The 14,614-nt window shown below is 39.0% G+C and overlaps 1 protein-coding gene across 1 annotated transcript; it reads right to left on the minus strand.

Moving 5' to 3' along the window:
• Positions 1–372: 372 nt before the first annotated feature.
• On the minus strand, positions 373–3,719 carry avpr1aa (arginine vasopressin receptor 1Aa). Its single transcript, XM_051381471.1, has 2 exons — positions 2,645–3,719; positions 373–2,080 (listed from the first exon to the last, which is right to left on the minus strand). Exons 1-2 carry the CDS (start codon positions 3,588–3,590, stop codon positions 1,797–1,799), a joined length of 1,230 nt encoding a protein of 409 aa, XP_051237431.1. The 5' UTR covers positions 3,591–3,719; the 3' UTR covers positions 373–1,796.
• Positions 3,720–14,614: the final 10,895 nt, after the last annotated feature.

The following is a 14,614-nucleotide window of genomic DNA, read 5'->3' on the forward strand; positions in this document are numbered from 1 at the left end:
TTTTCCATTGTGCTTGGAAAGGGAGGATGAAGCAAGGGAGTTGTGATCTGCAATTATGCCGCTGTGTTGCTAAATCCTACACACTGGTCCTTTAATGCAATGATATTTCTTTATCCAGCAACATTGTACTCACAATTGTATTTTTTATATAGGTAAGCCTTCCATTAATTAAACTTTTCTTTCACATTATTTTCAATTGCATGGCCATTCCGTTGCATAATCTAGAGTTTGGCAGATTGTAAGTGCTGTTTTTCAGAAAATTGCTCAATTTTCAGAAAAATAACATCAGAGATTTCTATGGTTGTGTAGCAACTGCATGAAGCATAAACAGTGAAATCATCTGTACCGTGGTTTTGAAAACAGGAGTCAGTGTCATTTTCAGTGCATCAATATGTATATTTCAACATATATTTATATTTATTACATTTAGATTATTTTCAATGTGCACAAACCAGTACAGACAAATAGAATTCACGTTAAACATATTTACATATATCACTTCTATTTACAGATATTTAAGTGCCTTTTATGTACAGATATACTAAACACTGTTTGATACATTACAACATAAATATTCTTTTGGGGTTCTCATGGTGGTCTGACAACCATTATGGTGCTTCACATTAATGTGCAGAAAATTGTTTTAGTCTGGAGTGCAAATGAAGCCAAAAAACACCCCCTTCCCCCCCAATGGTGCAGGATGTAAGAAAAAATCAGGAAGTGTGTTGACGTAGTGTGTGTGGAATGTCTGAGCTTCTCCTCAACATTTTGTGAAAGCCATGGGAGGGGTCTGTGGGTTGGTAGGTAGACTCCTCCAGCTGTGGCCAATCGCACTTCATCAAAACCCCTGTCACCCCATGCACTGTGTGTGTGTGTGTGTGTGTGAGTGTGGGTGGGTGAATGTCCTGCTATTTTCAAGGGGATCACATCAGCCTCTTCTGAAACAGAAATGAAAGCTCCACACAAAGGATAACCTGCTGCAACATGAAATAATTAGAAAAATGTAGATGCACGAAAGCATGATTAATGTGGCCTAAACCATACACCCATTATTTTTCTTTTTTGTTATAGGTCAAAGGAACATTTTTTATTTTTTATTTTTTTTAAATATAAGCCACTAAAATCCGGTTCTGAGAAAAACAACAAAATGGAAAGCCAAGCACAAAGGATGAGGTGACTGCTTCGGTTACTTAGAGATGTGCGGTCTCGAAGAGTTGATTTCACCACCGCACACCTCCTGGCTGCTACATGTGTTTTATCTTTGTAAACACTCTAGCATTAGAGGGTGTTATGAGGAGACATAACCACCAGTAAAAGCATAAGTAGTCCTGGAAAAGTGGTTGTATCAAAAACATCAAAAAGAATCATGTTTGGACTCCAGAAATTCTGCCTGACTATGTTGGGCTTGAATTTTTAAGTAAATTCAACAACATGATGTAAAAAATATTACTGTCAGTGTCTAGTGCTTTTACAAACAATTGTGGAGATATAAAACATGATACATTTTAAGTAAACCTATGCAATTTTAAACTCCTTTTTGCTGAGGTCATGAGAAAAGAAACATGTTTGCCCACAAATTCCAGCAAGAACACACAGGAAATGTGTCCATATTTTTTGTCCTTACACCACATCTCTTCACTCTGTTTCCTGTTTTCCAGGCAAAAATCTTTTGGAGTTTAGGGGTAATTTCAATCCCTGTCAAACAAAGTTAAGATGAGTTGATACTGTATGTGTACCTTGATGCTTTACTTTTTTTAATTTCTCACCCCAGTATACAAAGTTGCCTGGCTGTGTGTTTACTCCGCCTGAATGGAGGACTTGGGAGAAATGTCCAGCTCTCTCCAGTTCCCAGAACTGCCCGTGGGGCTCCGGTTGGTCATCTTAGTCAGCAACGTTGTTCTGCGGAGACTGCTGTCTGAGTCCTCCTTCTTGAAGTCAGTGTTCATTTTGAGGCAGCAGGAGAAGCAGTGCACAAAATCCTGGAGGAGGTGGCCGCTGAAGATCATGTATATCCACGGGTTACAGCAGCTGTTGAGACTGGCAAGGAGTGCAGACAGAGTCACTGCTGTGTTCTCAGAATCTAGAGAGCGGAGAAAGGAAAGAGGAAAAGGATGATTAATCCGCAAAACATCTGGTGCAGGCTTGGCTGCAGAAATGCCTGTCAAAATCAATTCATCTGGTGTTGAAATGTAAAGCCTAATTTTCCTTTATAAAAGAGAAAATCTGTCAAATGCACGAGTTCAAAAAGTGAGAGCTTCTGTTGCAAATCAAATTTATTGCAACACTTGTGTGAGTGTGATTTCCTCGGTATCAGTGAAGTAATCCGTCGCACTTTGTTATTTCGTGTGAATAAAGTGGTTTGTTAACAATAGATTAGTTAATTAATTTTTCTTTTTGTTGTTTTTCATTTGTTTTAACACTTTTATCGGACATTTTTGGTTCTGTTTGCCAAATAAATCCACCTGTATACTAAATCTATTGTGCGCACTTGGACTTCTGTTTGCGCACGGTGAGTTTTTTATTTAGTTGCAGGTGACCAAGAGCTGTCACTCTCTGGCTATAAATCACACCATTCCTAGACCTGTAAGAGTTTCAAATTCTGTAATAATGAATACATTTATAGATTCATTTCTTCAGCACTCACCTGCCCACTGGAAGTTCTCATCCCACACAGACCACATCTGTACTATGAAAAACGGCGCCCAGCAAACAATGTACGCCAGAACTATCACAAAAGTCATTTTAACAGTCCTCAGTTTGGCTCTTGATATAGTTGTAACGCTGCTGACGGAATGCTTCCCAATTAGCCCGTTCTTGCTGGCAGCACCAGGCATTGTTTTCCTTTTCTTGTATTTGATATTTTTCCATATGCTGTGGCAGATGAACCCGTAGCACATCATGAGAATGACCACGGGCACGAGGAAGATGCCCACGGTTATCCAGGTGATGTACGCCTTGGCGCCCCACGGCTCGATGAAGTGTGCCCAGCAGTCGTAAACGTCCGAGCCGTTCTTGATTTCGCTCAGGGAGAAGATGAATAACTGCGGGGTGCTGAGCACCAGGCTGCAAATCCACGTGGAGATGATCATGATGTAGGAGCGCTTGGTGGGCTGCTGGAGGGTTTTCAGAGGGTGGCAGATGGCAATGTAACGGTCCAGGGTCATCATCACCATCATGTAGGTGGACGCAAACATCCCCATCACCTGGAGGTGTTTGACTATCCTGCAGAGAAAGTCTGGACCGTAGAAGCGGAAGGTGACCTCCCAGCAGAGCTGTGGCAGCACCTGGAAGAAGGCGACCACCAGGTCAGCCAGGCTGAGGTGTTTGATGAAAAGGTGCATCCTCGACATCTTCTTCTTTGTGTTGTACATTGCCAGCAGGACGCTCACATTACCAATCACAGCGACCACGAAAGTGATGCTCAGGACCATTATCTCGATTTGGGCTACCTCCTCGTTTCGCGCAAACGGATCAGATCCGTTCGGGTGCACGGTGTTGTTTCCAGGTGTTTCCATCGTTACATTAGTGGGACTAAAAACCAGAGACTGGTTCCCTCCGCTCAGGAGGAGCGCATAGTCAGGAGTGTGCATGGCACTGCCCCTCTGTGCGCCCTAGCAGATACAGTGCCAGAGGGGCTGTGAAGTGCCTCTCCAATCCGTATATGGAGCTACCTGATGTTCACAGAGGGGGACACGTTGCTCTCTGACTTGTGGCTGCTGTCGGGGCTTTTTAAACTCGAATCAAATTTCAGACGACGTGTGCGTAAAGCGGATACACTGCAAAAAATATTTGGTGTAGTGACAAGCCCTAAAAAATTTATCTTCAAACAAGATATGACTTACATAGCCTAACTAAGGAGCATTTTTAATTACATTATATAATTAGATTTTCCATTGCAAATTAATTTCTTTGAAGATGCACTTACTTGACATTGCAATGACTTTAAATCTTTATTGAATCAAACTATGTTAAAACAAGAAAATGAATTGGCAGTGCTGGTTTTCTTCTTTTTTTTGCTCTGGGAAATTCATTGTGATTGATGAGGTTTTTTTTTTCTTTGCAGGTTGCAGCCAGTCACTTCTCTATGGTGTGTTCAAAATCCACATCACTACAGTTCTTCCCACTCTGGTGTGGGCCACATGTTTAAAGAGCAGTTTTGTATGCATTAAGAGTCACGCAAAACACAACTACAAAATTCTAAGGGAGTAAGTTGGGTAAAAAAAAAACAAGCAGCTTGTAAATATTTGAAGTGTCATGTGAAGAGTCAGACTTTACAGTGTTTCCAGTGTAGAGTGAATTATTCAAAATACAAAAAACAAATAGTTCAGTTAGTTTTAGTTGAAGCATCTGTTGTTGTAAAGTTAGTAAAATCTTAACTGAAGATATTTAACATCTCTAGAGGCCCCTTAACTGATGATGCTGCATTAACTGCAATGCATTGACCAACACACTGGAATGTTGTTTGTGTTTACCTCTGCAGAGGCCTTTTGCAATGATGAACTGCTCAGCATTGTTTATCTGAACTGATTTACTCAAATAATCACCAGGCTTGACTTACTCAGGGTTAGTGTTTCCTTTTGAAAGGCACATTTCAAACAGTAAGAAAGTGGTTTTTCATTTTTAATAATCTTTAAACGAGGTGTTTAGTGTGTTTGTGTATGCAAGAATGTGCATTTCTACATTCATTTTGTGTGTATACAGGTACTTTTTCTCACTTATTTATAGTATCTAGATAGTTTTGCTTGTATTTGTGCAGGTTTTGAAGTCTCTGCTATCATCCTAAAAAAATGCATGTAATCAGAATTTGTTTGAGGTTCTCACAGCATTGAAAAATGACAAAATATGCTGCAGTCCATTTGGCTTTCTTTCCAAAAACAATGTCTTGGTTGCACCGGATAATCTGCAGACCTCACTGCCAACAGTTTTCACTGGAACTAATTGAAGTAAGAGTCCCTCTGAAATCAGTGGGTTTAGAGCAATATGCACTGTCACTGGGACACTGTAAAAAGTGGCTGCTGTTGATTTCCTTAAATGTCATTTTCAGTGCTTTTACAGCACAAACAAAATTCCATTCACCCTCAATGTATTTGTCTGGAAGCAGAAAGCTTGGAGCTGAATATCGCCAAATAAAATACTACCAGAATTAATCTCAATGGCTAAATCCCATTTGAAGAAAATTTGAAAATAATAATTTTTTTGCAATTTGGATTTACTGACCACACATATTTTAAAACATAACTTACATTTAATACTTTGCTGTCAATAATAATTATGTATAATAATAATATGTGCACTAAAGGTCTTAGGTTTTCACATACACTACACTAAGTTGAATAAGAATTTATTATATTATACTATTGACTTCCAAACTAGTTGTGCTGTCAAACATCCAAGTGAATTGACAATAAGGAGAAATGGTGGCGGAGGACTTGTGTTTTAACTTCCCCTTACCAGCTAGCCTTTTGAAATGCCTGTTTCATCTCTTCTCTCTCCTCTCTTTTCCCTTGTCAGAGCATCTTTCCAGTCTCCGCCGTTACACACTCGTCTGGCACTTCTTTGCTTCAGCATCTTCAGCGACACTGCCTCCGTTTCCAAGTGAGCCATAACACTGTAAATCGCTTATTACAGTTTCCACTGCGAAAGCACATGATTGCCCCAACTGGCTGAGGGTATCCGGTAGCTATTCAGCTGATCCATGTGCTGATAGTGAGGATAGTTATCTTTATTGCGTTCACATTGTGTTCACTGTCCAGATCTACTCTTTTTCATTTCCGATGGCCCTTTTAGTAAGTGGTGCAAACTGGAGCTCCAGCCCTAAAATTTCCTGCTGGCCGGTTGAACTGGCTTAGTGGTATAATGAAGTTTTCTCAATTATGGCTGTGTTAGTCTCTGCTAATCTTCCCATCAGCCAGGGAAATTTCTGATGCCGTGGGCTTTGGTTAAGGAGCTAACCAGCCTCCACCCATGGGGGCCCTGTTATGTGTCTGTTATGTGCACCCCCGCCCCCCTGCCCCCACCACTCTTCTACACTCTTGTCTTGTCCTGGGGGGTTCAAGGACAGCAGAACGGATGTCTCCCTTCACGCTGGACTGAACCAAGTTTTTCCTCATCTCCTGTTTTCAAAGACGTTCACCTGAGACGTCCTGTACAGTTATTACAGCTTCAGGCTTGGTTTGTCTCATCAGCTTCAGAACATGAAGACTCTGTTCACCATCCACAACTGCGGATTGTGTGTCTGGGCTAGGGAATCATGGGAATGCATGTTGTGTCTCCAGTAGCCAGAGCAGTCAGTCTGAATCATGTCATTAATGTTTCCCTTTTATTCACGGACTTAAAGTTCAGTAAGAGCTCCTCAGACTCTCTGGGAGTTTTTCTTATCCTTGGGGATAAAGAATCTTGTTAAGGAGTTTCCTCTTTTATAAAACGAAATGTCTCTCTTGCACGACTTAAACTTGTTATCACAAAGCTTTGTGAATATCAAAACATTAATTACACATTTTAATTGAAATACGTAGCTTGATTAAAATGAGATGCAATTGAATTTTATATTTTATAACTATCCCTCGATCTTTAGCTGATGGAATGTGTCACAAAACCTAAGTTTATATAAGCTGAACAATAAGCTACGTCTGAGGACTTAATACATTGTTTGTGTTACTATCCTATGTAATCTCACGCACGAGAAGAATGCCTGTCTGCTCTTAACAAACTGCACAGTAGGCAGTCTTGGTTTGTCTAGCTTATATCATGAATACCTCATGCGTTATAATACACTGTCAGTTCATCATGCTCCCTATATAACATACACTGTGCTTTTGACATAGACTCACATAAAGAAGAAACAACTTAAGAGTTGTTTGGTGAAAAGAAGTCTTTAAAAAAATATGAATACTGTAAATCTTTCCATAAAGCACAAATATGTTTGTCTCCAGGACAACTGCAGTCCTTTGAAGATCAAACAAAACATTTAATTATCTGCTCACTTTATGGATGAAGTTATGACAATAAACAGGACCTATTATTATTATGTAAGTTTATATGTAGGTTTGCGTCTTCTGCTTTGGCCTTGGGGCTGATGATATATCAGTGCGTCAGTAAACATGACATTCAGGTTTATAATCGTAAAAATCCGTACCAAGTACACATTGCTTATGCAACCTGGACCTAGATGTAATAATGAAAACTTCAGTGCAGCTGCCTTTGTTTGAATCAACTTTCCATGCCACAGAGGCCCACGAATAGATTTACAAACCAAACATTATTACTTTTGGAGTATTGGGGTTTGTTTTATATAAATAAATGTATTTTATATAAATGAAAGTAACATCTTTCTTTGTAGACATACAGGGGATGAATAAAATAATTCTCTACACTACAAACACTACAAAGGACAGTAAAGTATTTTAAAAAGGTGAACAATACAAAGAGGAACGCCAACTAGCGATACCTGATATATAAAAGGCATTATAGGAGGCAATTCAATTACATTTTATTTGTATAGCGCCAATTCATAACAGAAGATATCTCAGGACACTTTTCAAATAGAGCAGGTCTAGACCGAACTCCTTATAACATTATTTACAGACACCCAACAATTTAATGAGTTTGAAATAGAAAAACTCTGTGCCCAAAATGCATTACATTGTAAAAGGCATAAGGACACCTGTATTCATACTTTCGCATACTTCAGTTATGGTGAATCTTAATGCTAGCGTACAGTTTAAAGTGTGCCTTGAACTTTATGGCAACACTCTCCAGCTGGAGAGGAGCCTCACACATTTATGTTTTTATTTACTAATGTGTTTTGCACTATGATTATGATTTTTGTTTTTAATTTGCTTTTCCTTCAATTTCTGTCCTTGCAGTACAGATTCACTTGGTTAAAGTTTGAGAAAGATTGTCGTCCAGAAACAATAAGTTTACTTTATTAACATTTAGCTGAAACCAAGATTCTTTTCAGTGTCAAAGACTGGCACTTTGTACACCAACCTCAACCAACCCATGTTTGGATACAACTAATTTGCCACAGAAACTCGTGTGTTGTTTGTTGTATGTGTGTCACCATCCACCCCAACCACCTCCATGTGAGCAGACATAACACCTCATTTATTTTAAAAAAGGACACCTCTGAACATAATCTAGGCAGCTATTATGTTGTCACCACAATGTAATTACAAAGACACGTTAACAATATACAAACGTACATTGTGGGAGACAAATCCCCAAATCTTGTTAAAACTTTATAGTTGGATGCTGTTGAAGAAGCAAATGAATTCCCCTGGTTTTTGAATGAGATGTTCAACAATCACGTGCCCTAAGTTTCACAGTCATCACAAGCTTTTACCAAAATTGTGCTTCAGGTGTTGAAAAGCGAAATCATTTTATTCTGTTGTCATAACAAGATAAGGATAGCTCTCATTTTGATTGCGCAGCGTTCTCGACATCAAACATACTTAGATGTGATTCTAACTGGGGCAAAATGATCACTGTGTAATGGAAGCATTTCAACAGGTCTTATCACATTATTGCGAATGGTAATATTGTTACTTTGATATGAAATCACTCCTTTATCCACAGCGGAAAAAAAGCACGAGAGTGCTGTAGATAATTTGTTCAAACAGTCACGTTAAAACTAATGGTTCCTATGAATGAGTCATTGAGATGTTCGGGACCATTTCCTCAACTGGACATGGTCAGATCCACTTGTCCTGCGTTATGACAGCAGTTCTGCTCTGACACGGAAATGGGAGTCGGATCCCGTTTTATGATCAAGATCCCTGGGCCATTAGAATCACCTGAACAGATTTCTCTTCACATTTCATTGCATTTTTGGTTTCTTGTACAATCCATCGCTTTATTAGCTGACATAAAGTCAGAGAAGTCATTATGACAGCAAATGCCGCAATATCATTTACTGGGTTACATAATACAGTTTAATTAAAGCTCTATTAAAAGCAGCATGGCTCTAGGGGTGGCTGTGTGGATCTGTGAGACTGTCTCTCTGGCGGTTCAACCATTATCTAAACAACTACTGGACAGATTGACATTGGATTTTTAATGGACCTTTATGGCCCCCCAGAGGATGAATCTTTTGGTGATCCCCTGACTTTTTGTAATAGCCACCAGCTGGTCACAATATTCAGTAAAATATCTTAACATCTAAAACATGAAATTTTGTCAGCTATTCATCTTTCAAGTCAATCTACATTAAGGATTTTGGTGGCATTTAATCTAGCAACATCGAGGCAAAACTGCAATTTGTCCAAAACTTTGACTTATGGAACATGGTAAACGTTACCTGTTAAACATTAGCATGTTAACATGTCAACAAAAGCAAGACGTTCACCTTGTGTGAATTATTGCGTCGAATACAAGAACTAGAACTATTAGAGTTACAGTTTCACTATCAAAATAATAATGCTTTAACAAAATCAAATATACAAAATAAAAACAGATGACAAAACCTAAATGACTGAGTGGAGAAACATAACAGTGCTTCCATACAGTGTTCAACTTCCAACGGTCTTCACCACCGCCATAAAAACACTAAGCAAACGAACCTTTAGTAGATCCCTCCAGTAAAGTTAAGGCTTTGAGAATGTATATGCCAAGGAGCACTGAAGCTGTTTGGGAGGTTCTTGTTGATCCAACACATTACTAAACACTTTCTGTTAGGTCATCCTTTAATCTGCCATGCATGTGTAATCATAAGTGTGTTATAATCACTGCTTCCTTTCATTTTCTTTATGGATCAGTATGTTCAAAGGAACACTGGACACACTACCTGCTGCTTAACCCGTGACATTTGCTGTGTTCTTAACCTGTGTTAATCGACTGAAAAGGTGATCTGGCAATGATTTTGCTCATCGATTTCCGATACGTCTTTTAGGAAATCTGAGATTTGTTCTTGACAGTTCTGCTGATGGTGGCACTATTTGCTGGTTATACTACTGAAGGTTGTTCTGTCCCAGCTTAAATTAAAAAAAAAACACCATTAAAGGGTAACTCGACCCGGACCCTATTTTCCTGTGTTTTTGTGTCAGAGTGACTAATGGGACAACAAGTTTTGGTCCAGGATTAAGTGAGGCTATATACTGTAATCCTCATGGGCAATTGTGCACCATCAAAATACGTCCTTTAAATTGTCAGATTGTTATTATATGTGTGTCTGACTATTATGGTAAAGACAATACAGCAAAATCAAATATTTTTTAATTCTTGCTTGATCAGTGTGTGTCTATGACCAAGTCTTGCCAAGGTGAGGTCTCGTTCGGAAATTTCGGGAGAGCTGAGGTGACTTGAAGTTAACAGTGGATACGTGAGTGTAATATTGCCAGCTGGGAAGAGCTTGTTGAGTTGAAGTGCAGAAAGCGTAGCATAGTGTCATGTTAACAATTTTCTTTGTCATGGCTGATTATTTGGATGAGGCAGTTAAATTCAATATTTATTTTGAAGGCTTCTTTAAGGCTGCAAACCTCAGGAGACTGCTGTTGTTCATATGGGTGCTGTGGATCAAACAAAAGGGTAGCAGAAATGTTCCATTTCTCTGTCGGGTTCTGTCTATAATGTTGTCAGACACTGAGCCTGTCAATATTTAAAACAAGCACTTTGGACGTATTTTGATGGTACACAATTGCCCAGAAGGATTACGTTGTAGCCTGCTTACAGGCTGCAGCACTCTCACTTAATACTGGAACATATTCAAAACTATTGTTGTTCCCATTAGTCACTTTGACACATAAACATGGGAAAACAAGTTAAAAGATACTGAAGATACCCTTTAATACTAATAAAGTACTCAACAAAGTACTATGTGACTGACATGAAAATTCACTAGGAGAGATCTGGAATACAAACTAAAAAGACATAAATCAAAACTTAATCTTAGTCTTAAAGAACAAAAAAAACCTCAGCTGTGACTGTCAAGTGTACATTTTCTATTCAAGTACTACTTGGAAAATATTACTCAGAGCACTTTAGAGACAGGGTCTAAATGTAGAATGAAATATTACGTGTAACGACACTGTAGCGTGTGTTGACATTATACATAGGCTACAGTATATCAGATATATATAATACTGCCATCTCTCTTTCAGGTTTATCATAATTATGTAAAATGTAGGTCACAAGGGCACGGATCCACGGGGCATTTTAAGTACTTAATCTTATTTACTGCTACACTTAAGACATATCAGTAATCTAGACTGACTGATTCATTGTGTGATATATATTGTACTTTACCTACTGCCACAACAAATACAGTAGACGGTATAACAATATTCTCTTCTGTGTAGCTGTGAGGTCAAGTCATTGGCACTTTTATCTTCACGAACATCTGTTTTGAGGTATGATCACGTTGCGCTCTGCCTGAATAAAACTACCACTATATTTCCCTGGAAAATGCTTTGAAACTACTGACTGCAGCAGCATCAAGAAAAAAGCTGAAGCTGTTTGAAGATTGGAAGGTTTTCGTTGAACAAAGAGACTCTTACATCATCCAAAGAGGAAGGAACAGAACCTTGATCTTTAGAGCTAAATGTAAGAACAAAATTATTTTGGCAACATCAGACCCCGATCGTGTAATTTTGTACTCATGGTTTTGTTCCATGTTAGAAAATCCTGCTTCAAACAGTCGATGTGGGACATTTGAAAAGGATATGCATGCAGTGCTGATGAGAAAGTTGCTTCAAATATAAACAGTAAAATGAAGCTGAGTTATTTATATGAAGATAAATTATCAGAGGGGAAATTTTAAAGGCGTGTGTGGGTGAGTTTTCTGTGCAGACATGTGGTGCATGTGTGTCCTGCAATCAGAGTTTATGGGAAACTCGCAGGCTTCGACACAACTTATCATCTATCAGGAGAGTAGACAGCAATGTTCTCACTGGTGTTTCTTCGAATCCACACACTGTGACCCAACAACATCAGTCTTCTGGGGGGGAATCCAGGCCTTACTCTGATCCCGTCCGTTAATTTGGCCAGAAGGCAACTGGACTGTTGAGTCGATGTCTTAAAAAAACAATGTCAACTATTCTGTTTGATAATTTAAAGATTTAAAGACTCTCTTATTGGTTTGCTTTTCTGAGATCTGAGATTTTGAACAACCTTAAAAGAAAGGAAGGTATTGATTAATGAATAAAAGCGACATAAAAATCAACTACATTTTAAGACTATGTTTTATACTCATAAATAGATTTTGTATGGAGCATCACTAAACATTCCTGTCTTTGTTTACATTCTCATAATCACTATCTTTAGGAACAGATAGATCCATGCATCCCACACAATTATGGTAGAAACAAATACCCCCCCCACGACACACACACACAGGCGAGTGCGTGTGTGTGTATGCTGCCACCACCAATGCAGTCATCAGTGATGGTTTCAATTCATGTTAAATTCAACTGCGGTAGGAAATAAATTAGAATTAGAAAATTGAAATCAAATAAGAATACCAGTTCCTCTGTTATCTTATCTTTCATTTGGCCTGCCTCCAAAGAACAGATGTTGCCAGTAAGTGGATTTCAGCTTCAATCTAAATGTTCAGTTGGGGGCAAGACGGGGAGTATTGAGTCCCATGTGTCTCCGGAGGCATACAATACGGTAGCTTCCTGTGTTAAGTCTACAGCAGCTCAGATGAGAACCATAAAAATAAGGCCACAGGGCGACGACAAAACAGAATAGTGGCCCCAAAAAGCAGGGTCAACAGATTGATGTTTATTTTCCTTTAGACCATTTTTGAGGTTACTCAGTAACTGGGGCTTTGACCAGGAGCTGATATAAATCTCCATGTACTTAAATGAGCATGTAACACTATATATATATAACATATCAAAACAGTGGAGCAACATTTGACTATTCACCAGCAAAACAGATATTTTAGTATTTGTGTACATTTGTGTGGGCCTCAGTTATGTGTTTCTTGCATCATAGCCTCCAGGATGCTTGGAATTCCTCACTGAATCAGTTCAAATTAAATGTAACAAATAAATGAACCTCCGTACTAACAATTACTGTTTAGTTTTATTTGCATGTTATACAGGATCAAAAGGTGTTGGTCACTTTTCCCTCCCTGTGATGCCCTAATGAGAGAGTTGAAGGGCAAACAGAAATAGACGTGTCTGAGTTTGGAGCCACCTTGCTGATAATGGCACACAGACCACTCCAGCTTGGCCTTTTACCCGATTACAATCCTCCTTCTCTTCCCTTGGTGCTCTACTCTGCATGCCATCCATGGTAGTTGAGGTAAATCTGGTACTGGTTAAAAGAATGAGTGTTTATTCTTACTGTACATACATGTAGAGTGTTTATATATACATGAGGTTTAGCTCATATGGAACAAATCCAGGCATGGGCACAGTGAAGGATCTTGTTAGAAGCTGGAGTCTTACATGGAGTTGTAGACTTTCAGAAATGTTTACTGGTCTTTTGTTATCTGGAATTTCTAAATTGTGGCCCAGTGGTCAGAGAGGTCATGACATATAGACATCTAATTCAATTCAATTTCAATTCAATTCAATTTCAATTCAATTTTATTTGTATAGCGCCAATTCATAACAGAAGTTATCTCAGGACACTTTTCAAATAGAGCAGGTCTAGACCGAACTCTTTAAAACATTAATTACAGAGACCCAACAGTACCACCATGAGCAAGCACTTGGTGACAAGGGCAAGGAAAAACTGCCTGTTAAAAGGCAGAAACCTAGGACAGACCCTTCGGCTCTAGGTGGGTGGTCGTCTGTCTCGACCAGTTCATCATCTGATGTTACTGCCAAACAAGAATGTCAACATTGGAGTCTGAAAAGCCTCGGATTATGTTCAATGACAATGTTTTTTATACATCCAATGTTTTTTAAATTCTCCCTTCTTACAGTATCTGCACATGGGAAATATAGTATGATTAAGCCCTGGGAAAGATTAGGGTTGAAGCAAATAAATTATGGTTATGGTTATAGCTTGTGTTAGGCAAAGTAAATCACAATCTTTCCCCAGATTGTGTTTACAATTCATATAAAAGGTGAGCATTGACTGAGGGTCTGTGACGGGATGTGGCCCCCTGCCTGAAAGTCAGATGGACCCAACCTCCACATTTTTACTATCTGTCTTGCTACATTAAGGACACACTTCCTTCCAGCTTGGCACTGAATGTTGGCAGTGGATGTAAATTCAATTGTGAGGTGCATATTCAGGATGTAATTCCTTGGATACCAGGCTGAAAAGTTCACACACTGTAGATATGCTCAGTCCCTCTTGTCAGTTTTAAGGTCTTCACTGACAACTATCAGTCTTGCTTCAGTATTTTAATGCCAAAAACATCCAAGTTAAATCGAAGTACAATGAGTGCAGTCAAACTCAAAAGAAAAAAGAGCTGTGTGAACCTTACCAGCTTCCAACGCAGTTTGAAGTAATTGAAAGATACATTCATCCACTACGTTAAACCCCACGTTAAAGTTCCCTATGATGCAAGAACACAGGAAACCCCCTAATTTCATTCTTGAAGAGGAAGAAATGACAGAAACAGCTAATTGCCAGCTGGCTGTAGCCTTGCATAGTTTGCTTAGTGGACAGGTGTGGCATATAATTATCTGTCCACTGCGTCCATCCATGTGTCTAT

The sequence above is a fragment of the Dicentrarchus labrax genome, unplaced genomic scaffold (genome assembly GCF_905237075.1).
Source record: "Dicentrarchus labrax unplaced genomic scaffold, dlabrax2021, whole genome shotgun sequence".
NCBI classification, from domain to species: Eukaryota; Metazoa; Chordata; class Actinopteri; family Moronidae; genus Dicentrarchus; species Dicentrarchus labrax.